This window comes from Limanda limanda, chromosome 20, assembly GCF_963576545.1.
Source record: "Limanda limanda chromosome 20, fLimLim1.1, whole genome shotgun sequence".
Classification (NCBI taxonomy): Eukaryota; Metazoa; Chordata; class Actinopteri; order Pleuronectiformes; family Pleuronectidae; genus Limanda; species Limanda limanda.
The window spans coordinates 4,880,945-4,906,608 of record NC_083655.1 but is presented as its reverse complement, the minus strand read 5'-3'; the positions used below and the strand labels follow the sequence as shown (position 1 = coordinate 4,906,608).

General features: G+C 41.5%; 1 protein-coding gene across 1 annotated transcript; it reads right to left on the bottom strand.

Moving 5' to 3' along the window:
* Positions 1–13,562: 13,562 nt before the first annotated feature.
* Positions 13,563–25,243, bottom strand: qtrt2 (queuine tRNA-ribosyltransferase accessory subunit 2). The gene is made up of 8 exons (XM_061093984.1): positions 24,765–25,243; positions 24,161–24,216; positions 22,429–22,505; positions 22,039–22,248; positions 20,965–21,164; positions 18,696–18,847; positions 14,526–14,643; positions 13,563–14,401 (listed from the first exon to the last, which is right to left on the bottom strand). The coding sequence occupies exons 1-8, from the start codon at positions 24,965–24,967 to the stop codon at positions 14,140–14,142; spliced, it is 1,278 nt and encodes a 425-aa protein (XP_060949967.1). The 5' UTR covers positions 24,968–25,243; the 3' UTR covers positions 13,563–14,139.
* Positions 25,244–25,664: the final 421 nt, after the last annotated feature.

The window sequence follows — 25,664 nt, the reverse complement described above, 5'->3', positions numbered from 1 at the left end:
AAACCAACAAACCGAACAAGCAACAAACTGTAAAGGTGTGAAAACATCATCTCCTCGGTTGGAGGTAATAACGATGCAAAGAAATCTCTCGGAAAAAGCAGAGGACTCGTATGCGAAGGATTTTGTGCATTATATCTGAAAACTGCATCTGCTTTGATTAGACTCAGATTGGATCGGTGTCCTGTGGTGTTCCCATTGGTGTTTTTGATTGAAAATATAAGAATACATTTACTCATCCGAGTAAAAAAAATGTCATGCTAATTCAGGCTCCCCTGTGTACTTGTGCTGAAGAGATATAAGATGTGGTGACAGCCACACAGGCTGAGGCCATGCCCCAGTATCTAATCTCCAGGCATGTGGCTTTAGGGACCAGCAGGTAGAAATAATAATGTTCTTTTCCAGCTCCTGTACTTGGAGCCTTTTTCTGTTTGTTTTTTCTCGTTGTGTTGATTTAGTGCATTTTTTAAACACCTTTTATTTGTATCTTATGTGTCGTGCTTGAATAACTACAGCCTTTTCTTCAATTAAAAATGCCTTCGTATTATAAGTGGATTCATACAGCCAAATCATTAACTAGGCCTAATGTGCGTGTTCTACTCCTCTGCACAACATACACACAAACAAAAAAATTACAAACAAGATATTTTTTATTAAAAAACTTCAGAGAACCATGAACACAAACAACTTAAGCGAAAGCAGTAGAAATGTTTTTTTGAATCACCACGTGCACATGCATGCAGAAAATTATATACTGTCACAGACATCACCTCAGTGGTGTAATGATACGTGAAGCAGGTGGTGTTCTGCTGATTGGATATGGGTATACTGAGGCCCCATGTTATGCATTTCAAATGACTTTGCTTGTATGTGTACTTGACAGAGAAGATGTAGAAATCTCAGTTTCAATTTGTAAAGGTTCATCTGCGCTGCTGATCACAGCGCTGGTGCCGTCGCTCCACTGAAAATCTCAAGTGTGGGGGTGAGAATCCGAGCTCAGGACTTGTGGCGTGGAGAGGTGGACACCAGCAGAGATTTGTGTCTCTACGTGAGGCCGCCCGACAGACTTTTCATCAACGTCAGCCAAACGCTGGAGCGATGCCCGAGTTTGGATGAGTGCGTAGGCTCCATCATTCACAGAAACCCACACTCACTCAGGCCTGGAGCAGAGAGGATTCTGGTCCCTTGCAGAACATTTACCAGAGGTTGTCAACAGCGTTTGTTTCAGAGCCAGAAGACAGAGGCGTCACAGCAGGACAGGAAAAGCAGGGGCTCCTGGGAACGGCTGATTACAACTATGTGAGAATCCCTTTAAATGATATAATCGGCTACATGCAGGAGACTGTCACAACACCACGGTCGGAACCTCCTACTTGAAGCTACTAGTTTTATGCCAACAGATTTTAGAGGTTTGGTTTAAGACTAGAACTGAAACTTTACTACTTCACATTTATTCATGTGAATGCACAGTATGAACTTTGATAGTAAAATAATTATTTAAAGATTGAAACGCTCCTGGCCATAAGTTTTGTTGGAGCAGGACCTTTAGATAACAAAAACACTGACTGAATAAGAAACATAAATGCAGCTGTATATGTGTGTGTGTGTGTTGTTGATCTCACCAGTTGTTTTGTTTTGTTTTGTTTGCTGTTGTCCTCCTCCTTCCGCCCACATCTCTCTTCAGTAGCTCATATCTCACTGCTTCGAAAGGTTGGAGCCTGCAAATATTAAAAACAGAATTACTAGATAGTCAATCACATCTGTTCTTTATTGCCTTTCCACCTCAGAACGAGTCCAATCACAGCTCCGATAATACTGTTCAGTTTTACTTTCTGTGTTGAACATTCAGGATCAGAGGTAGACAGCTAACATCGTCACCATCCTCTTACACGAGCGGTCGATATTAACCAGCAGCTATGGCGTCTGTCTTCTCTCCAGGAAGAACAACAACAACAAATCTTCCTCTAGAGCAGGATCATGTTTTCATTCACTTGTGGAGTGAGATGAGCAGCAGTTCGCGGTAAGAGAGAGAGCGGCTCAAGGAGCAACTGAACAAATCAATGCACTGTGCACAATATTATAATAGGTGTGGAAGAAAATATAGCCGAAGATATTTTTTCCTCCTCACGTTTTCTAAATTCATCAATTCCCAGTTGAGTTGAGCTGGTTTGGGGTGAAGGGACTGACAGGTGACAGACGTCCTATAGGCCGAATCCATAGTGTCCACACCTGAGCCACCAGGACATCTGTCTCCAATCTAATCAAGTGAAGAGGAAATTGCCCTCAAACCCAATTAATGTCAGTGTTCCCTTCCCAGTGGCAGCACCGATACCCACTGCTGGTTTCTGAGCAAAAAACCAGGAGCATCCCCAGGAACATCTTAATGAAGCCTCCGCTCCACAAAGGACGGTGCTTCTCTTGGATGTTTGACTTCACACAAATTGATGTTTGTGCTTCTTTCCTGAGCTGGAAGGGGCGTGGGGGGGGACTGGGGGACGGGGGGACGGGGGGTGTCAGCTTGAGGGTTGGGGTTGGTTTGAGATGTGCATGTAGGAGCATCATTTGTCGGTCATGGTCTAAAACGCTCGTGTGAGGGGGGTTAATGGTTTAAAATTAAACATGACTGAATTCGCCATTTGGGACTGAAACCATCAGCCACAATTTTCCTTTCACTTCTTTCTCAAAAGAAGACGCTGAGCTGGAAAAGATCTGATTTGATCCACTCGTAGATTCATCCTGACGGCAGATTTATTATATCGCCTCTTTTTGCACAAATATTTCCCGGGACCTTTTGATATCCTATTTATTACTTTATCACTTTAATATGCACAATACTCATATACTCCTTATTGCCACACACTGCCACACACCCTCCTCCAACCACTGATCATTGGAACATTTGTACATTTGCACTACTGTTAACTTTTTTTTTTTTTGTACTACTGTATTACCCCGCTTATAGTGTATTCATATTTATATATATTTATATTTTTATCCTGCTCATAGTGTATTCATCGTTCTTATATCATACAATTCCTGTTAATACTGTAATATTCCATTTATATTTCTACTGTTCAGATCTTATTTATTTACATTTTCACTTTAATATACACAATACTCTGCACTTTTACTGCCTTTTTTGCACTTCTGGTTAGACGGTAAACTGCATTTCGTTGTATATGTACTTGTAGTGTGCAATGACAATAAAGTTGAATCTAATCTAATCTAATATTTCCTATTTGTGTCACCATTGTCGTGCTCTTGCTACTGCATGGCCACAACATCTACTGCAGTCCTGCCACCTATAGATGGTTTTGATTGTTAACTTCTTCACTGGCGCGGAATGAATCCTGGGATTGGTTGGGCCGAGAAGGATCCACTGGATGGAACCTTCGTTTCTCGTTTCTTGACGGATGCTATTGTCGGCGGCATTTGAAGGATGACTCCAGCAATAGGAAAGCAATCAGAACCCTGAATGTATGTTCCCAGTATGTGTGTCTTCAGCTGAACAATGAACTTTGTGTGTCCTTGTCCCCCTTTGGCTGTATGTTGAATCAGGAAAGTGGACAGAGTCAAGGTCACTGTTCATCAATTCCTGCAGTTTTTAAAAGCAGGATTTATAGACATACATACATATACACTCATATTCTTTTTGTATACCATACCTGCCTATTTTGGCATTAACACATGCTCATATATGGATACATCTATTTCAACATCTCCTGGCATCTTCTCGTTCCACTGCATTTTATTCAAGTAGAAAATAATATGAACAATAGTTTGTTATTTTACTTCTTATTTTTATGTTGCTGTTTTTTATTCTCTTGTGTCAATCTGACCTTTCTGCTGCTTAACAAGTGAATTTCCATACTGTGGCATTAATAAATTTGTGTCTTCTTTAACAGTGGATGAGCTGCAGCGCCCGGTAACACTGACTGATCCAGTCGTTTCAATGAGCGTAAAAAATGCAAACACAAATGAGAATCAGCTCGACATCTGTGAGACGTGGCGGCCTGTGTGGCTGCTGGTTCTCAGGTTGAGATCAGAGCAGCAGACCAGAGGAGGCGGTGGAGCCGGAGCCCGGAGGCAGCTTGACATTTGCATATTCATGGATGGAGTTCTTAGTGAGGGAGCAGAGGCTTTCAGGAATTTCTCAGTTGTTTGTTGGACTTTTATTAGTTGAAAATCCATTACAAACAAAATATTGCTCAATGCAAGCTACTTCTGTATTCTCTAAATTGTGGCCGTGGGGGATCTTTAAGAGGAGAATCTGCTTAAAAACAGATCACCATTTGTGTTGAGTCTGCTCCAGCTGCGTGACTTACGGCTCGACAAGCGAATCTGCTTTTGATGTCCCTTTGAAAGATGAACTTCTAATTCTCTGCCGTTAGCAGAGAAGGCGCGAACAGAGAAAAGCAGACGATCAGATTTCTCTCCACGCTCCTCGTTCCTTCTCTGAAAACTTTCACTTTCTACTCCAGCCTCCTTCTCCCTCGATGGCTGCTGGTTAATGCTCTGCCATCCAATAACTCCTTCCCCTCCTCATCCTGCAAATCAGAGAGAACTGTACTTCAAAATAATAATGGCCGCACCCACAGCAACATAGGCCAATCCTCGGAGTCAGACAAACCTCCGCTAATACTGCACATCAGCGCGTGGATCAAACCAACCCTTCTGAGAGCGCCATCACTTTTTAATCAAGGCTCCCGTGAGGATGGTGAGTCACGCTCTCGAGAACAGAAGCCACCACGCTGTCATTACAATCAAATTCCATTGATTTTCGCCTGATTGTCGCCACGTCGCAGTTTCACCGGCGCACGCGAGAATGTGCGAACACGACAAAAGGTAACATCTGTTTACACTCTGAGGTAACACGGCAACACACGGCCCGTGACGTCAGTGTGTGACTAAGGCTTTTAATAGATAAAGAGCTGATAGCGTTCGTGTTTGTTCGATTTTACGTCGTCCTTATACGTTTTTTTTCTCTTTCAAACAAACACCCCACGAGCTGTATAAAAAACAGAGGCAATGGAATACAAGTGGATGGAAGGTGCATAATAAATTACCCTGCAGGATTCTCAAGGAAACCTCATTCATGAGCTACTGTATGACACCATTTGGTGAATCTTTATATCGTCGCTCATTGTGGAGGAGGCTTTTAAAACCGCTTCCTTTCAATAAGAACTGCAGGGAAGGATCCTTGGAGGAACCTTTAGCTGTAGACACTTCAACCACAGCCAATCATCGAAATGTTACAAGCAGCTTTACCTAACACGCTCTCTTATCACCTCCATGCATCTCTCCCTCCTTCCATTTCCCAGACCAGAAATTGCGCCGAAAGTGGTGTTCCCTCCTCAGTTTGCCCCCGTGCTAACACACGTCGGTAAAGGTCAAACCCTTCACGGCCTTTTCATCCGTCCACTGCCCTCCTAAACGGAGCGCGGCCGACCTTTTGTTGAACTTCCCGTGACCTCTGGTGCAGCGGTGCAATAAAAAAAAAAAAACGGAGAGCCCACTTTAGCGAAACGCAGGGAACCAGTCGAGAAGAAGCTCATCTGACCTTTAGTAACATTTGGTGCCTCTGAGTAAATCCCTTAATTAACTGAACATTTAGAGCAGATTGTCCAAATCACCGGGAAAGCAGACAAATTAAGTCCTCTCAGGGTTTTTACCTCGCTTGATAGTAACAGCTGTTGGCACGTTTCACAGTAATCAGGCGCTTGGGACTGAATCACTGTACAGACCAATCATCACACCCACAATTTAAAGTGCCAAACATGAAAAATGCTTTTCACCCTCGTGTCCGTGGGCGTATCCATCGGCTCCGATCGATAGAAGACAAATGTATGACAGAAAAAGTAGTTTTTTTCGATGCTGCTAAAAATTCAAATTAATTTTTTTTTTTTTACTGTGGAGAGGGTTTCTGCTGAGTCAGAGGCGAATAAAATGAAATGCTTCCTCCAGTGGATTGTGAGTTTAGGTCGACCTAACATAACACTGACACTCAAATCAAAACTGCAGGTCGTTTGCCCTCCTCCTCTTTTTTATGGAATTTGCTGTGTGTGTGTGTGTATGTGTGTGTGTGTGTGTGTGTGTGTGTGTGTGTGTGTGTGTGTGTGTGTGTGTGTGTGTGTGTGTGTGTGTGTGTGTGTGTGTGTGCGTGTGTCTGTGTGTGTGTGTGTGCGTGTGTGTGTTTGCAAACCTTGTGACAAAAACAAGCACTGACAAACGAGCCAAAAAACGAATCAACTAACATTTTGATTATTGTTAGTTAATTAAACAGGTTGTTTCTTTCCAACCACAAATTCAAAACATTCTCAGGTTGAAGCTTCTCAAATGCACTTCATGTTACTTTGATAAAATAAAGTGTCCAAAGAAAATACACAGGATTTCTGTTCAAATAAACGGCCTGCCCACACAACTCCTGCACAATGACTTGACTCTAAGATCAAATCTAATATACTATCCCGAGAAGCAAACTTTGCTTTTACTGGTTTCGTGTCAAATCCTTTTAAATAGGGAGATACTCCGTGTTAACCAGTAGGTCTGTAGCATTAATGTATTATGACCTTCTCTCTATATCTTTTAAGCGAGGTACTTTAACCTACACTTATACATTATGGCGTGTGTATAGTCGCAGGCCTGATAAAATATTTAGTTGAGGCGTCTGACGGTGGCAGAAGGTCCCCACTGATTTAGAACCCTGTCAGCTGATGATTTATGTGTATAAATGAATCCCGAAATACATCTGGGGGCTAATAAGACGTTTGGCCTCCTGTTCAGCGAGCGATCGTTTACAGCCTGGAGGGGGGTCAAGGGTTACCATGGGGACAGAGGAGAAGTGTGCCCATGTGTGAACAGAGCAGGAAAACATCCAGGTGAAGTTTCTATCTTTTCTGATTCTACACAGCTGATGTATGAAAGTGGCTCTTGTGGGTGTTTGGTTTCTCTTCGCAGCTGATTTGTGTCTCATCCTGCGTCTCTGTGAATTTGCATGAAGTTAATCACCTCAAGCAGAGAGACATGGTTTCCTGGTCAGTAATCCATCAATGGCTGCGGGTGCAACACCTTGTCCAGTCAATGATTTAAGCTTTTTGAACTATCGTGGACACTTGACTCTCAAGATGATAAACACTGAAACCTTCTTGTTCCTGTAAAACACTGTGGACGCTCTGCGCTGACACAACAATCGCTCACCGATAAGAACCCCTCTCCGGCTATCATCTCCTGCTCGACACCACCTGCTGCACCTCGCCCTGCTGCTGCCTCCTCAACTTTCTACCAGGGAGCAGCTGAGCTTCATCTCTTTTAATGTCGCGTTGCCACGATGGCGGACAGTGACCCTGCCGCCACGTGACATGCGACTCAAAATGCGAGACCCCGCAAACTTGTCCTGGGAGAGAAAGACAGAGGAGGAACCTGTAGCGCTCCAACCTGCATCACACATTCCATCTGGATAATTGGTTGAAATGAGCTGGGAGGGCCACCTGCTGACTGACATTCAGAGCTCATTTCACATGGAAATCGTGTCGAATGTCAAGTCACGCTGCAGCAGAGAAAGAGCAAAACCCTCAGCTCTCCAGTCTCTCTCACAAATATTAAACTCCCACATGGAAATTGACCCATAAAGTCATATATAGTCTGTGTTTTGGACACATTTTCGAAAATTATCGTCGCTTTAAGTTAATCAGCAGATTAATCCCTGTAATGAAAGTGTAAACTGAACAGCTTTCAGATTATAACTGTTTCATGTTCAGCAGCAGTTTAAATAAAATCGTTTCGTTTATTTGTTTATTTAGAAGGATCCCCATTAGCTCTACCCTAAGACAGAGCTACTTTTAGTGGGGTCCACATAGAAGACATACATACAGATATCCAACATTTAAAACATACATTACAATACCTATATCAAATATTTAAAACATACGTTAAATTACAAATATCAAAAGTTAAAATACATTGAATAATGATCATACAATTATATGTTACAAATATCAAAAATAAGTTAGTGGTTATGCAGTTTTACCTTTGTCATGATATAAAATACTGATAGGTAATTCCATAGAAGTGAAAACGTCAAACCATGTAATGGAGTCCTACACATTTATGAACAGTCCAGCACCATCTAGTGTCACAAGTATGTTGTACCCAAGTGTTTCATTATTTGCTTTTTGAACATACATTTACGTGTCACGTTTATAATTTCTGTTGGTAGTAGGTTCCATGACTTCATGGCTCTGTAACCCACAGTACGTTTAAGAAAATTTGTATTAGCTCTGGGGAGAGAAAACCTTCCCTCTATTGCTCGTCTAGTGCCATAGTTATGAGAGGCTACATTTTTATTTAGTTGCCTATACTGATCTGCTGGTGTTTTAGACTGCAAGAGGCGCCATGTTGATAAGAGAAGTTCAGCAGCCATCCTGTCTTCAACTTTTAGCCACTGGAGACTGGCATGCATGCTCTGTATGCTGGTTCTGTAAGGACACTGTAGAGCAAAGCGTGCAGCCTTGTTCTGTACTAGCTGTAATCTATTCAGGTCTTTCATGGTGGCATTTGCCCATACTATTTGGCCATAATCCAGCTGTGACAGAACGAGGGATCTTACTACCAGTGTTCTTAGATCAGGTGTCAGATGGTTTCTGCATCGTCTGACTACAGCCAGTGCTTTGCCCATTTTATTGACAATAGTGTCAATATGCTTTGACCAGGACAGTTTGTTATCTAGGGTGACTCCCAGTAGCTTGGATACCTTTACTTGATTGATGGATGTTCCATCTATGCACAGTTTAAGCTCTGGCTCTGCTCTAAGTGAATGATTTGACCCGAAGATGATACTTTTTGTTTTAGTTAAGTTGAGAACCATCTTGTTTTGAAGGACCCACTTTCCAATGTAACTTAGCTCCCTGTTTAGGATGAGTGTCAGTTCTTCTGCTGTTTGCTCTATTTAATAGATAACTTCCCATCCAGGTAGCTGCAGATGGTTTAAAGCCATAGCACACCAGTTTTTCCAGAAGAAGGTTATGTTCAAGGAGATCAAATGCTGCTGTAAAATCCAGAAGGACTGCTCCACATAGCATTTTGTTGTCTAGATCTCTGTACCAGTCATCTGACATTTGCGTCAGTGCTGTGCATGTGGAGTGTCCCTTTCTGTAAGCATGCTGGTACTTTGTTAACAGATTATTTACTGAGAAGTATTCCTGTATTTGATCAAATACAGCCTTCTCCAGAATCTTACTCAGTGCTGGTAACAGGCTTATTGGACGACAATTCGGGCCACTAAATGATGTTTTCTTATCTTTGGGCAGGGGAATAATTTTAGCTTCTTTCCAGGCTTGAGGAAAGATTGATAATTTCAGACTGGTGTTTAGTATATGACAGATTGGCTGTGCAACATAATCTACAGCTATTCCAATCAGTTTACCATCTATCCCATCCATCCCTGGTTGTTTGTCACCACATGCCACTTTCACCAGCCGAGTCACTGTTTCCGCTGTTAGTTCACTAAACTCAAACTGGCAAAGTTTGTCCTTCATATAGTCTTGGATGTTGATAATGGTTGAACTGTTGTCAACCCTCTGTGATGATTCTTTCCTTAATGTATTTACCTTGCTTCTGAAAAAATTATTCAAGTGATCTGCAATTTCTTTGGGTTTTGTGATAAAGGTACCCCCACTTTCAATGAATGTAGGTTGTGGAGAGGTGTTTCTTCCCATTATACCATTAAGCACACTCCAAAGCTTTTTGGGGTCATTCTTTGTCCTGATTAATTGCAGAGCATAATATTGTTTCTTTTTCCTTTGATTGAGTTTTGTAACTTGATTTCTCAGTTTACAGTAGTTTTCTCTGTCCTTAGTACAACCACTATTCTGTGCCTTTTCCTTGGCCTTATTACGCTGAGACATATAGTTTTTTTGTTCCACATCAACCCATGGCGCCCTACAAGTCCTCACTGTCACTTTTCTAACAGGTGCATGTTTATAAATGACTGGTAAAAATTTCGCAATAAAAAGATAAAGTTCTTTTGAATTGTAGACCTTAGACCAACATATATTTCTGACCTCTTCCAGGAAGGCTTCCTCAGAAAAACCTCTGTAGGACCTCTTATAGATAACTCTAGGTCTGGCTTTGGGAACCTTAATTTTCCTAGCTACCACTACAATATTGTGGTCACTACATCCTATTGGGACTGATACAGCCTTGGTATACAAGTCATCTGCACTCAGATAAATGTGATCAATACAAGATGCTGTGTTGATGCCCTTGAGGTTTGTGCTTAGTCGTGTTGGTTGTGTAACCACTTGTTTCAGAGAGCATGCATCAGTTATGGTGGCCAGTTGGTTCTTTAAGGAACAGTTGGGCGATAGCCAGTCAATATTTATATCTCCAGTGAAAACAATTTCCATATTCAATTCACACACCTTATCCAGCATTTCACCCATGGCTTCTAAGTAGTGTTGATCTGAACTTGGTGGCCTGTAGCAGCAGCCCACCAAGATAGGTTTAATATGGGGCAGGTTCACTTGAAGCCATAGCACCTCAGTTTCATCATACATAAAATCCTCCCTAACTTTCACTGGAAGATGGTTTTGAACATAAAAAGCAACACCTCCCCCATATCTGTTTCTGTCCTTTCTGTATAGATTATACCCTTGTATGCCCACAGCCTCATCCTCAAAAGTGTCATCCAGATGGGTTTCTGATATTGCAAGTATGTTAATTGAGTTTAACACCAACAAGTCAGTAATTTCATGCACTTTGTTCCTTAAGCTACAAATATTCAGATGAGCAATCTTCAAACTTTTCTTTGGGAGTAAAGCAGCAATATACATGAAATGTTTCATCACTGTAATAGTGTGTCATTGCGAGTGTAAAGCTGCACAGTGGCCCCCATACATTCATATTGTTTATTATTACTAAACGTATCATTATTGCAGTTACAGAGGGAAAGTAACACAGAATTAATATTGACAATTTATTGAAAAAGAAAATGAGGGGGAGGAAGGAGAGAGAGAAAAATACATAGAAGAGGAGGAGGAGGAGAGAGAAGAAGAAGAGGAGCAACAACAACCAAACTTTCATTTATAGTGTTTTAGTTTTTATGACTCATAACTCAAACCTTCCCTCGCTGTGCTGCCTCCAGACAGGCGACTCTATCTGTAGAAAAAAAATATACAGAGATAAATAAAAGACAATGATAAGCAGACCAGACGGTGTTTTAGTTTCTCAGCAGCAGCAGCAGAGACATACACACAGCCAGATATTGTTCTCAGCAGTGGACGATAATTAAAATAAACACTTATTTACATTTGCCAGGTGGACACGACTTTGCGTGAAGGTTGATGTTCAGTCAATGTGTTAAATATTCACCGCACACTAGTTTGAGGCGGGAGTTTTATGAGGCTCCAATAGTCTCAACCTAATCAATCAAATCCAGCCGTCGTTATTTCACACAAGAGCTAAACCTATCAGGCTTTTTCAAAACAGATAAAAGTAGATTCAATACATAAAGTACATAATAGTACATTAAAATATATTAAAATACATAAAATACTGTCAGATCTGTGGCCTCAGATCTTATCATGACTCAGCAAAGTTATATGAATAACAGACTATGTCAAAAGTAATAGCTTCTTCTAAAATTAAATGTGTTAGAATCTTTTACTGTGAAAATTACCAAAAAAATTATATTTTGCATTTTCATAATAAACTTGAAATGTCAAGAAATAATAATAACTATAGTCAAACTTTGTAGAATATACTATCTACTATCGTCGCTATTGAAAATGCCTTGTGTGGCTGAAATTGAAATTATAGAATCAGTTTTAGTAACAAGGAAAATTCTTTCTCTTCTTATAACATGAACACATTGTGACTCTGGGGAGATTGTGCCAAACACGGTTTCTGCTCAAAAGAAGAAACCACACAAGCTCTGCGGCGCCGGCTGTGTTTAGGAAACTCAAATAAGCTTGAATTGGCTAAATATTGATGTTACACCAACGCTCCCAGAATGCAACGCTCCAGCAGCTGCCACAGCCATCACTGACTGGATGTGATGGACCAGAGGAGCTGACTTCATTCTTTGTAACTTTATTCACGATTATTTAAATTTTTTTAACTTTTCGTCGATTTCTCAGAAAACTAATCCATGGATCTTGATAAAAACAAATCAGACATGTTAAAGGATCTAATATTTATGAGTTTTTGCAAATTGGTGCAAATCCAAATTAAAATCTGGATCTAGTGAATTTAAAAATGGTTTCATTAGGGGACTGTTGGGCCTGGGGGGGTATTTGCCCGTTTCCTATCGTTTGCTTTCAATTCTTCATTTCTTACAATTAAATCACCTTGTTACTATGTTCTGAACAGAGCTATATAAATAACTTACATCATTATTATTATATAGTCTGTCCCTGATACTCTGCTGTTTAATTACATATTAACATTTCTTTACACCATTATTTTCTACGATCTACAACCTCTTGGGCTCAAACTCCAACATATTCTCAATCTTCCAAGTGCTTATATATGTTCTGGTTCACTGTATCTCATCATTACTGGGATCACTTATGTTCAACTTTATCATACAGTTGAAGGTCAAACTCCTGATAATAACTAACAGGCTGGAGTCCAGAGCTCTACACTTATTAGCAGCAGTCATTAGCAGCTTCGAAGGGACCTGGGTACTATTAGAACAGGATTGGTTGATTTGTGCCAGATGCTTTTCTATACATTTGTGTCGAGATTCACATTATTTGGGAAACTGTTGCTGCTCGACACCTCGACAGAAGCAGGTTGTGAATAAAACATCAACAGCAGTTATCCAGGGAAAGAAAGCAACAGCCTTTCACTAGCTTCTCTATTTTTACCAGCTAATCTGAGGATGTAGTTCACAACCTTTACCACACTAGTTTCTGTCTGCCCTCATCCCATTAAACCTTAAAATAAATAAACTCTAGAGGTCACTGCTTGTTTTAGCCTCCTCCCATTTTCCCCACAGGCATTAATAAAGTTCCAACTTTTCATCTCTGCTCATTTTATGCCTGTATTTCTTAAACATTTATGCGCCGTGACCACCAATTGACAGCGGTAAATCCTCCAGCGAACTTCTGTATAATGCTGGAAACGGTTAAGGTAACCCACAGGTGTAGCAAAAATCCTCACGGCTGCTCCATAAATCTGTCCCACTCTCCTCTCTCCCGCTCTGTCTCTCGTCCCCCCACAGACATCTGCATGGTCTGGCAGTCAATTACGTCCCCTCACCTTCAAAGAGCCTCCCTCCATCTCTGCATGGGAGGCAGCAGAGGCCTGTATCTTTATCTGATCTTTGTCCTTTCCCAGCAGCAGGAATGGTTGGAGCTGTCATCCCAAACCTTCACTTAACCTCCCAGTGACCCGCCAGAGACAAACCTCCACCAGTGTGTAGAGAGTGGCGTTGACTGGTTTAATACCACACAGGGTCATCATGCTGGTTAGGACCACATGGCGTGCGTGAAAATTCATTGAGAATGACAAAAGCTTGAAGAAAACAGATCAATAACATGAGATGACAAAAAGATTCCATCCTCAATAGGAAAGACTTTTTATTGTGGAACAGCAGAAAAGCAGAATCTATTTTGGTGATTTTTTGTCAGTGGTCGGCTCTCCCTCTGGTTTATGCTGCAGTGTGATGAGTGATCAATGAGTCCAATGAGTCATTTGCTGACCTGCGATCGGGCCACAGGAGGCAGCACACAGGGGGAATCAGTCAGAGTTCATAGTCCGCCTCCATTCATCCTCACATTTCTTTATCCAAATTCCTCTTGACCTCTTGTCAAGCTCCTATCCCTCTTCAGGCACCTAACCATATCTGCTCAGATCAATACAGGAACCTAACAGGAGCGCTCGTCCCAAGGCACCGACAGACATCAACACTTGCCTTTATCAGCTTTGCTTTCTTTTAATCCTCCCCCTTCTCTTTTGAACATTCTTAAGAGACGCGACTTTGGTAACATGAGGAATGGCTCGGCGAGGTCTCTGCTGCATCACAGCCCCACATCCTCTCACTGTACTGGAAAGAGCCAGATCGAGTTTTGATTGCCTCTGGCAGCTCAGTTCAGCGATCCTCCAGAGGAGTGAGATCAATCCGTCTCTTATCTTTCTGATTTATCCGTCTTGCTCTTTTCTCACCGTCTGCTCATCCCTCTCCCTAAGTACCCTTCTCTTTAGGACGTCCACTTTATCACTGGCCATAGCCTCTCTTAAGGCGCCAAAGAAGCCGTGATAGTGGGCTGTGTTGTGGATCATGAGCAGGACTCCGGCCAGCAGCTCATTGGTCACCAGCAGGTGGTGCAGGTACGCCCTCTGGTGGTTCTTGCAGCAGTAGCAGCCACACCCCTCCACCAGGGGCCTGAAGTCGTCCTGGTACCTGGATAGAAGTTCGAAGTGAGTCTAAATCAATTTAACAGGCGCATAAAAGGAACAAATAAATATTCAGAAAGCGCCACTGCTCATAAAACCCTTTACAGTCGCACAAAAAAACAGCCACAAACCTTTTGTCTTTGAGATTTATCTCAAAGGACGTCATTTGTGTTTGATCGTCAGGATTAAGATCTCCGTTCAGTTGCGTCTTCTCTGCAGTGTCCCTCTCCTCATCGTCCAGCTGCAGCACTGCAACAACATGCAGACGTGTCATTAATCCATCTTCAAACCCTTCACACCCTCACCTCACCCTCATAAACTCCCTTTGTGCAGAACTGTTACTCTCCGTCAGCGAAACTCGACCGCCAACACGTACAGTTTATTAAACCCCTATCAACCACAGCTGTGACCTACATTCTCTCCACTATGATAAAATAATGACTGATGTTCTGACGACTGATGCCTGTCTTACACAGATGGGTGTTCGCTGCTAGTTGACTTCACTTAAACTGATGAGTACAGAGAAAAGTGACAGGGCTGGTGAAGAGCCGTCTTTTATCGAGGGGCAGCTACAGACACGAGGGACGATGAAGAAGAAAGAGACAGAGGGTGGACACAGGAGAGGAAGACAGTGGTCGGCAGTGATGTGAATTATTAAACACAGAGATTAAATGGCAACAATAGAGCAAAATTGGATTAGTTGAAGCTGGAGTGGGTGAAGCAGGGAGCAGAAAGGAGTATAAACAAAGCATTAAAAAAATTGATACCAGAGGGGGTTCTGCGTGGAGCCCGAGGAGGGGGCAGACAATCATCAGAACAAAACAGACGAAATGAGGCTTGACCAAAGTTAAGAAGATGTCAAGGGGCGAAAAGTTACTTTTGCTGAAGAGCAATGGCAACGAATACAGAAACTGAAGCTGAGAAGAAAAGGGTTTTAATTTTGAACCCTTTTCTTTGAGTTAACGCTATTAAAAAACGAATTATAGCACCTTTTACAACAATTATTAACCACTGTCAATGTTTGGACATGAAGGATTAAAGGAAAACACACAAAGAAAATCTTTCCTAATTGAACTAATAGGTGATATAATCAAGTGTCCACTGGTTTGTGATCTGATGTTTGGAAAAATTTAGTTCGTTTTTTGAGGGAAACTAGAAGTAGCCATATTTGGAGAAACTCTGATTGCAGTCAGGAACAAAGCACTGTCGCTGACAATCCTTTTACACTATAGGATACTGTTAAGGCGTGTTGGTTTATCCTATAATATGAGAGAAGCCGATCCAAGATTTTGGTTCAATCAAATGTTTTATTTAAAGATACAATGAAGAGTTATTCATAGCTATGGACTATTATCACAGCCTATGCTAATTAAGTTAGCAGTAGGAAGATAATAATGGCCCCGAACAGCAGGGGTCGTGTATAATTATAACAGTAGATTTGATGTGATTGGTTATGAATATTTGGAGGGGAGTCCCCGCAAATCACTTTGGATCTCCCTTATTGGTCCAGCCGCAGTCCCACGCCTCTTGTCACCGAATCCAGGAAGTGACATAGCAGCAGCTCTCCGTCATGCTCCTACGCTACTCTGCCGGTTGCTAGGGCAACTCTATCTACCCTGACAGTCTGATGTTGTCTCGTAATTTAGCCTTGAGTAGAAAATGTCTTGCTCCAGCCATCTTGGCTGCTGCATATGAGCCATAACAAACTCTCTTGGACTCTCCTATCAGGACAGCTGTGAGAGTGACCATCGTTGTGACTCCAACCTCGAGACTTATCAGACAGCTCTTGGAACTCTATGTGAGTTTAATGAATCTGAGGGAATAACACTTTAATAGAAATGAGAACTAGTGAAACATTAATTCTTAATTTGTAGATTAAACCCTAGGAAGGAAAGGTTATTATTAAAATCATTTGTATGATTGCCTAATATATAGCTAAAACTACTTCTATCTTTTTTGGTTAAAAGATCTTTCAGCCACAACCTATAGTTAAAAGTTTGAAATTCCTAACAATACAGACACAAACTATAATATATTGCATTAGACCATATTAACAACCAGGTAAAATTAAAAAAGAAGTCGCTGGAGGTCGTTGGAAAGTGATAATTCACGAGAATCTGTTAGATGAGGCGAGCACACTCCCTCCCTGCAGTTATTTTAGTTACGGTTTTACAAGTTTTCTAGTTCTTACAATTGCTGCAAATTCTGCGTTTCTACATCATTAAGTTTTCCTTTTTTTTAAGGAAAAGAAATATCACAAACACGTTGTCTGTTGAGTAAATGTCCAGTTAGAGAGTTGTTTGGTTAAACGCACTAAAGAAGAAAGGAGTACATGAAAATGCAGAATGAAAGAGTGCCACAGAGGAATACTTGGAGAAGGAAGGAGGAAAGGAAGGAAGGAAAGGAGATGATTAGCATGAAGGACGTTAACTGTGAAGTGAAGGTGTCAACCCCCTCCCAACACCCATCCTCCTCTACACCCCCACCGGTGCCTCATAATTGGCTGAGAAGGGAACTAGAGTTCCTCTGCAGGTTTGACACCATCGCTGCTCTCACCTCCACTGAACTCCATTACGCTACCTGTGCAGAATCGATTAGTGCTGTCTGACACCTGATGCTGCTGGATACCAAACTTCACTCAGTCTGTCAGAGCAGTTTAACACAACTTTTTAATGAAGCACAGAAGTCCGCGGCGCTGAGCCGAGGCGCTGCGGTTCCCCCAGCTCTTGTCATAACACTCCTGTTGATGTCCACTTGGGACAGCGATCCCGGCTAAGGGCCTGGACTTAATTGTTGCCTTAAAAAGCAGCTGGAATGTGACACACCATTGATTTCATTTCATCAACTGAATATCTCCCCAGCCAATTATTCATCTGACCCGGGGCTACATAAAACACCGAGTCACGACACACAAACAAACAATGCACAGAGTTTCACTGCTTGCTGGATCCAGGCCTGAATTTTTTAACGCAAAATAAATACCCTCATGGGCCGAGCAACACGACCACCATACAGACACACACGCATGTTTCCTATTAATTACTCAGAAACTCACACTGCAGTCACTTGGCCTTTTTGCTCGACAAATTAAAAGCGTTGTTCATTTACTGAAGACACGCAGCTTTTCACAGTCTTCAAACTGAACCATTTGAGTCGGATTAAAAGGAGAGAAAATGCTGTTCTGAGAGATGAATGCCTCTTTACATTTATATAGGAAGCAGGAACATTGACTTTATAAGTGTTTTCAACTGAACATCAATGGCTCCTCATATAGAAATTAATCCACCAGAGTAATTACTGAGCGTCTTTAAAAGAGCGCCAATGCTCTGCACCATTAACATATCAAAGTGGTGCCTCTTCCCAGCTTTGTAGTATTCATTCGCATGTGCTCATGACATTTCTGTGTATATACATTAAAAGAAACATTCTCTCATCGCTTTGTCCATAACTAATTTCAATCAGAAACAATACAAAGGAAATTATTAAGGTAGGCAGGGTTTCTGTAGGTTTCAACAAGTAGATTTTAAGACCTTTTCAGAACAAAATGAATTAAATTCAAGACATATGTCAAGTTTTGGGACTGGTATATCAGTCCCAAAATGAGAGACCCTTTACCCAAACGCCCAAATGACACAGTGAGGCTCATAATCAAGGTGCTAAAGAGGAATGCCAGATTTTCCACCTTTTTCCTTCATCGCACTCTTAACAAAGTCGTTCTGTGGCTTTGGGCAATGTTGCTTTAGCTAAAAGGTTGCTTGCTTTGACAGGAGCAAACCTGAAAATAAGCACTGAAGTGAGGCCAAATTTCAAAATGTCTCATTTTAACCCCTTTTCACCCCTTTGTCCCATTTAAAATCTGGAATTAAAAAAGCATGTGAAAAAATACAATGACATTTACATAGGTTAGTGCCTGAGAGGAAAAGGCAAGCTGTTCTTTCAGAATAAATCTGTACATGCATGAATTGTATATTAATCTATAATGGGGGAGTGAGGTTAATGCGACTCAAACAGGAACGTTAGCAGCAGTTAACAAGACAGAGCTACATCGCCTTATGTTTCTAATATGTCTGAGCATGTTTGAGCATCTAAACGATGTGTATTTATTAATCAAGTTTCCTGCTGAGGGACCACATATAAATTAAAAGAACCACAGCTGTAACTAAAACAAAACTGCTAATTAAAAGTATTATTCACTATTGTCTGGCATATCGATTTACCTCCTAAATAGCTGGAAATTAAAACATTTAACTAGGACTACTCCTCAGCACAGCTATTCACCACACCTATAGGGGGCGCTCTACCTGCGCTTTCCGGGTCCGGGGAGATGTCGAAGCTGAAGCAAAGAGCGCAGCCACGCTCCGTCACCTGGAACGGGAAGAAGCTCTCGAACAGGTCCACGCCGGCCTCCACGCAGGCCAGCACCTCGTCCGGTCGCCCGACACCCTGCAGCAGTCTGAGTCAAGGACAAAAACAACACTGAGCCAAATAAATCATAAAAATAAATGTAACACACACACACACACGTCTACAACATATTATTGGTACACAAGAGTCATCTTTTCTCTATTTATGTTCTTTATAAAAGCACTTGAGAATGAGTCCACGTCCCTTTCCAACAGGAAGCAGCGTTTCTAGAGCGACCAGCGGTGATGGTGCCCCATGGTATTTGAGGAGCTTTTTTACAAAGTGCATCCGGCTCCTTCACACAAACTGTCCCTCCTCACATCCCTTCTCCCTCAAACTTCTCTGAGCCATGACCAGACGTCCGCCAGCGACAGGAGCGTCTCCAAGTCCGAGGCTCTGAAAAGGGGATTTACTTGGAAGAACCAGAGACTCCTATGGTGAGTTTGTCCTTCAGACTTTATTTTCTCAGACTGTTTGCAATATCTTCAGAAGAAGTCATTTACAATTACAACAGCTTTCACAGGATTTAAAATCATCTCAAAGTTTCTGCTTTATCAATGAGAGCTAATACATGGGGCTGCAACTCGAAATAACTTCAATGGATTAATCAATCCTTTCTTTGTATAATTATTATTTGTTTTGTTTATCTAAAATGACTGACAAATGACAGAGTTATTATGAGTGTCTATCACAAGCTCCCAGAGCCCAAGATGACTTATTTTATTTGTCTGTTATCTGATGTTCATTTTTGAATGTTGATTAATTGTCTCAACTCTAATTCAATTGATGAAGAAAGCAGCAACTCCACAGTTTTATCAGATGATTCAAAATCGATAAAGAGAAAAAGTCCTTTCTAATTTGTGATTTCAGCATTTTAATTTTAAATAGTAAATGGACCATTTGTATAGAGTTTTTCCCACAGACCACTCCAGTACAGTACAATTACATTCACACATTCATACAGTGCTTCGACGCACAGCACTTTGTCTGCCACACACCACTCATACACTGGTCGACACAGTCGTTAGTGGCAATTTGTTGGTTCAGTGTCTTGCCCCCAATTTGAATTATATGCTATTAAGCTTTTCTCAGCACACAATCCGTAATTGCAGGACAATAAACATGTAAATTGTAGTAAAACGAACAACCCGGGCTGGGTTGGGCAGAGCTGCTCGGTTTTCACTTGTAATCAGTCAAGCAGGATAATTAATTGGTTGAGTAGGACCCACCAACTGGACCCACTCATCCTGTGAATCACATTGTTTTGCACACAAACAGCTGTGATGTATGGGTAAGTGCACTTTAAACTACACTTCTTCACTGCTTGGCTCATTCACTATTAATGCAGAAAACAAATGAATGAACAGTTTATTGGTCCATGAATCAGAAACTATTCTAGATTGTAAGAAAAAAAAATCTCGTTAGAGCTTTACAACTGATCAACTGACAGCGTAACTGACCGTTCGTGAAACTGAACTACACGATTTTTGGACCTATTCTCCAGTTGCTGAAGACAAAAGCCCCAGATCAAAGGCAAAAGGACATCCTTCAAAAGCGCGACTGGAGGGGCTGGTCGAAACATCACAGACTCTGAGTACATTTCGAGCTTCACACAGGATGGCGTGAAGGTTGTGAGGGTACATGGAGAACTAAGATGACATTTTTGCACTGCATGTGTCTTTTATCAGGGAAAACACGCAATAGCCATGAGTGTGAAGGACAGGGTAACACAGGCTTTGTGTGGTGAGGTTAACATGGCTGTTCTCACATATACTGTTGTGTTTTCTCAATCCTGGCCTTAAACTACAGTTACACTCTTATAAATTGTTCGTCAATCTGTTGGATTTTTTGCCTGTGTTGTTTTTGTTGCATGAATGTGTGTAAAAGAGATGGAACTACAAGCCTATATTAAGCTGTCTGAAACTAATAAACAAACTTTTGCCAAAGTTTTCTTATTGATGTCAAGATAATGAATAAGAGTTCAGAACAGAGGGTACAGTTTGTTTGTTTACTCCCCCTCTATTCTTCTTTTGTATGGTTCTACTTGATTGCCCGTCCTCACTGAATACTTTTCAATTACACACCAGGGAAGAGTGTATGATTGGTGGGAAAAGAATCCCTTTAATCAATAAACGTATTTCTCATGCAGTTACTAGAAGTGCTGACCTGGGTTTGTCCTCAGGCAGCTCTTTGGTCACAGCAGTGATGAGCTGGGTCCTCAGGGCCGGGTCTATGGAGCCCGCCCGGAGGCTGTCCAGACAGAATCCAGCCACGGGCCTCTTGGCCGTCTCCCTGGCCGAGCGCACCCTCTCTTCCAGGATGTCTCCTCCCTCCACCACGCCGAACACCTCCACTCCCTCCAACTCCTGACAATGACAGACAGGTTGGTGATTAAACATCAGACAGAAAGATCCTGCTAGATAAAAGGAAGAGAAGAAATTAGATGGACAAAGAAGAAGGAGATTACTGCAGAGAACCAACAGATATTTTGAACAGATTACAGCCCCATTTTCTAACCACACACACGGTGCATGATGAGGTTTGCAGGGACACATTTTGAAATGTAAAAGGTAAATGCCGCTTTAATCAATAGCTGCTGAGAAAAACACAGATTCTCAGAAAAACATGTCCAACTAGAATTACCACCTTTCTGTTGTGTGCTTTAAGTATTTTGTCATGAGTGTATGAATGAGTTATGGCCACAACCTCGTCTTGTGAGGTCACAGTGACCTTGACCTTGTGACATTTGAACACAAAACATAGAAACACGTCATCGTTGAGTCCAACTGATCATTTCTGCCAAATGAAAGTGTGTTTCTATCTTTGTGTTTCGGAGAAATCTCCTTCACAAAGCCAGGTCACACTGACATTGGACCACAAAGATTTAATCAGTTCATACAATTGAACCGAATTTGAAGGACTACCCACTCAGCTTCCTGTTCATGAAAAGTTGGACAGACGAACAGATAAACAACCTGAAAATAAAATGCATTTTGTGCCATCGCTTCATTGTAAATTCTTTACGAGGTGCAGTGCTCTTTCCAACTCAACCCCAGCACCTCAAGCTATGGATTGCATCTAGCTCTATATATGTGTCAGTCAAGACAACTGACACATGAAAAAAGCTCTACACTGCAGCTTAAAGAAAGAAAATCAGTTTAACCCAGTTTACAAAGTAATTTAAGACGGAAAAAGAGCAACAGTGTGTGTTTAGTGGCTGTTCAGTTTGTGTGTGCGTACCTGTGAGTTTTGGTGCACCAGCAGACACTGGTCCAAGTGAGCGAGAGTTCGATCCACAGACTTTCGAACTCGTTTGAGCGACGTGTTGTTCTGCCACGTCTCTCCGTCGGCCATGCTCTGGTACCAGTCTGGCTGCACGACCTTCTGCAGAGCCATGAACCTGGCCACGGTCAGCTCTATCCTTCCACCGCTGCCCCACACTGACACCGTCTAGAAACATCAGAGGGAGGACATTTTCACTTGCAAACACACATTTCCAAGTAAAAGCTTTGGTGATGCTTCAGCTATCTGCAGGCACAGACTGAGATGAAACAGAGAAAAAAGTGGAGCAACAAATGAGTGGAATCCCATTATGTTGATTTGTTCTTGGAAGTAAAAGGTTAATCTCACCTTGTTGGTAATATAGCCTGGCGGACAGGGGGCGGCCGGGTCGTGGAGCGAGCAGTACAACAAAGTATCATGAAGACCTGCAGAGAACAAAACCCAGAATCAATGTGCATCAGTCACAAAGAACTAAACCAGACAAAGAGTTCTGTTCAGCAAAGGCTGAGCACAAAGCAAGGTGACAGAGCGAGATGTTTTATTACTAATGTGAAAACTCCGGAGAGAGGGATGAGGCCCGGTGGCCTTATCAGCAAACACAGCTGCAGCAGAGGATCAAAAGGTGAAGAAACGAAAGGTTTAAAATGCCCTTCTTATTTCTAATTATTCAATCACTACTCTTCCCTTCTGGGACTTTGGAGACAGCACTGTTATAATCCCCTGACCGTCTACAACGACTGACGCAACACTGATTACATTTATAATTTAAACTTGCGTTTGCCTGAAGCAGGGTGAGAGGCTTAGCACCACTACTGATGTACAGCAAAGCCAAATTAGGCAAACTAATAGGATGTATTTAAGGATGGACGACACATCTCCACTTCCTCCCACTATCCAGAAATGAAATCCACATTTTTTAGCCGGAGTGTAAAGGAGATGGAGCCGTGGTAGTGAAGTCCTGGCGATACACTCCCTCGACCAATCAGAGGCAGCTGTCAATCATTACATTTCAGCCCATATTTTTGGCATCAAATAACTAAATAAAACCATCCTAATGGAAAATGACCACATCCTCTCCTGCTTTTGATGAAAGTAATATTCCAACAATTATGAGTGTAGTTTTTTTCCCTTTCCTCATCTACAGCATCATAATCTTTGCAGTGGAGACGAACTTCTCCAATCACACTTTAATCGAGCTGTGTTACCAAAGGTGCTGCAGTCAAATGACAATTAGAGTCTGAAGAAAACACATTTAAACTGTAATTGTTTTCAGGAGACACATGACGACCAGTGAATTAAAGGAATGAGGAGAAGACGATAAATATTACAAACATCAAGAGGTGGCAACGTTATAATGATGATAATGTTAAGTGCGAAATGTGTGTGGGTGTAAACACAAACTACTGTTGGGGATAATAACACCAATATCACACCTTGATTAAATCTGCTAATACAGATTCCAATCTGATACAAGGTTTGGCTCTTTTAAAAAAACATGTCGACAAAAACCTTGAAAGAAAAAAGTTGAAGAATGAAGAGACCTTCAATCACACTAAAGTTTTTTAATCAATGTCAATGACAATTGTATTTATATAGCACATTTAAAAAAACTTGGTTGACCAAAGTGCTTTACAGGTGTCATGGTATAACAAAAGGGCAGTAAAACGTAATACATCATAGTGCAAGTAATACAAATAAAATACAATTATCAATGTCAAATAAATAAAATTAAATAAAATACAAGTTATACGATAATCAACATTTTGGACCATTGAGGTCTTACATTCAGATTACTGAATTGTTGACTTTCCTTGACTGCAGAGAAACACTGATTTGTGGGTTTAAAACCATATGTCCCCACATCTGATCCAGTGTTGGGCTACATACGAGAGAAAACTGTTAATTAATATGCACGTGTAGTTTGATGCATTTAAAGTAAAACTATGCTGCTTAGATATCAATACAAGCTTTCATGATTTGAATGAATGTCGTCGGAATCAGTGAATCTATTTTCTTCTGATTACTGTCTAAAGAGAGAAAGAGGAGAGGATGAATTGAACATGTGACTGAGATAAAGTACCTGCAAACTTCCTGAATCCATCCTTAAACTCCTCCAACACCTCGTGGTGCTCCGCTCTGCAGGGGGGGGGGGATGGAGATGCAGGTTAGATTTCAAAGACAGGGTTCATACACATTTTGACCAATGGATTTCCATGACTTTTCAATAACTTTAAACCAAATTTCCATGACCGAACATTTTGTGAAATCTCGGTGTATACACAAAAAGTGACAAAATGTAGTATTCAAACTAACAATGAGAATTCCAAGGCACACAGTATACCTTAAATGACACAACCCCAAGTATGCCTGCCTATATTTTGAGCGTATTTCTTTAAAAGCATATGAATTATTTAAAACTCAGCGTAAATTAACTAGGGATGGGCATTCGATTAAATTGTCTAAATCGATCATCTATTAATTATGCCCATCCCTAAAATGAAGGACATGAAAATATGAATATAACACATTTCCATGACTTTTCCAAAACTTTTAGAAGTTTATTTTTTTCCATGACCGTACGAACCCTGCAGAGAGCCCAGTGTGTGTGTGTGTGTGTGTGTGTGTGTGTGTGTGTGTGTGTGTGTGTGTGTGTGTGTGTGTGTGTGTGTGTGTGTTGAACTCACATGTTGGACAGGGAGACCTGGGTGACGGAGGGCAGGTTGCTCAGGGTCTGCAGGGTGTCCTGGGTGAGGTGGGGGACTGTCCCCAGGTGTGTGTACAGGAGACACCCCGGGACCTCCAGGCCGAGCTGCTTCGTCCTGCCGAGCCCCCTCAGGACCCCCAGCCGACCTCCTCCCTGAACCAGCCGGGACAGCTCCAGCCTCATCCCGGTGCTCCGAGCAGTACAACGCCTGGAAGTCCTGTTATCGTTCTGTCGTTTGAATGAATGGGGCTGTTAGCACTGAGCTAACGCTAGCTACAAGCCTGGGCTGTAGAATACGTGAATTAGCCAGGTAGCTAACTAGCCTCCCGCGTACGTGTAACGACTTTGTACAATAACTCGCAGTAAAAACTAAAACAATCAAAACTACACGTTCACGACTATACTTCAGTTAAACTCTTCTAAAAGTCAGGAGTTCATTTCTTTAGCTCACCATCAACACTCAGTGTGACAGGAGCTACAAGTCGCCTAATGATGTCGTCATCACTGGGCTCAGGGAAACTTCCACACAAAACAAAAAAGCAGTAAAAAACGTTAATGTATATAATATGTTTAATGTTTTAGCTGGGTTAAAAAAACTCTTAAACTTAATCTACGTTTCAATTGTTTTATTTTTATGTTACAAATGTCGATTTATGTTGTGTTTGTCTGTTTCTTATTTTTTATGTCACTGGTTTATTTGTATGTGCTGTGTGCTGATAGTTGGAGCCAATATTTATAGATATATAGAAAGCTGGTTAAGTATAAGGTAATATTTAACTAATGATATATAAACCAGGGGGATATTAAATAACTAGCCTCCCGCGTACGTGCAAAACTTTGTACAAGCTCTCGCAGTAAAAACTAAAACAATAAAAACGAC

What these genes read in the sequence shown, in the direction of transcription:
- qtrt2 (XM_061093984.1), bottom strand. Translation starts at nt 24,967, where the DNA reads ATGAGGCTGGAGCTGTCCCGGCTGGTTCAGGGAGGAGGTCGGCTGGGG. An exon ending in TGGTGCACCAAAACTCACAG is followed by an intron (nt 21,165 to 22,038) that starts GTACGCACACAC and finishes TGTCATTGTCAG; the next exon opens with GAGTTGGAGGGAGTGGAGGT. An exon ending in CCCGGACCCGGAAAGCGCAG is followed by an intron (nt 14,644 to 18,695) that starts GTAGAGCGCCCC and finishes ATGTTGTTGCAG; the next exon opens with TGCTGCAGCTGGACGATGAG.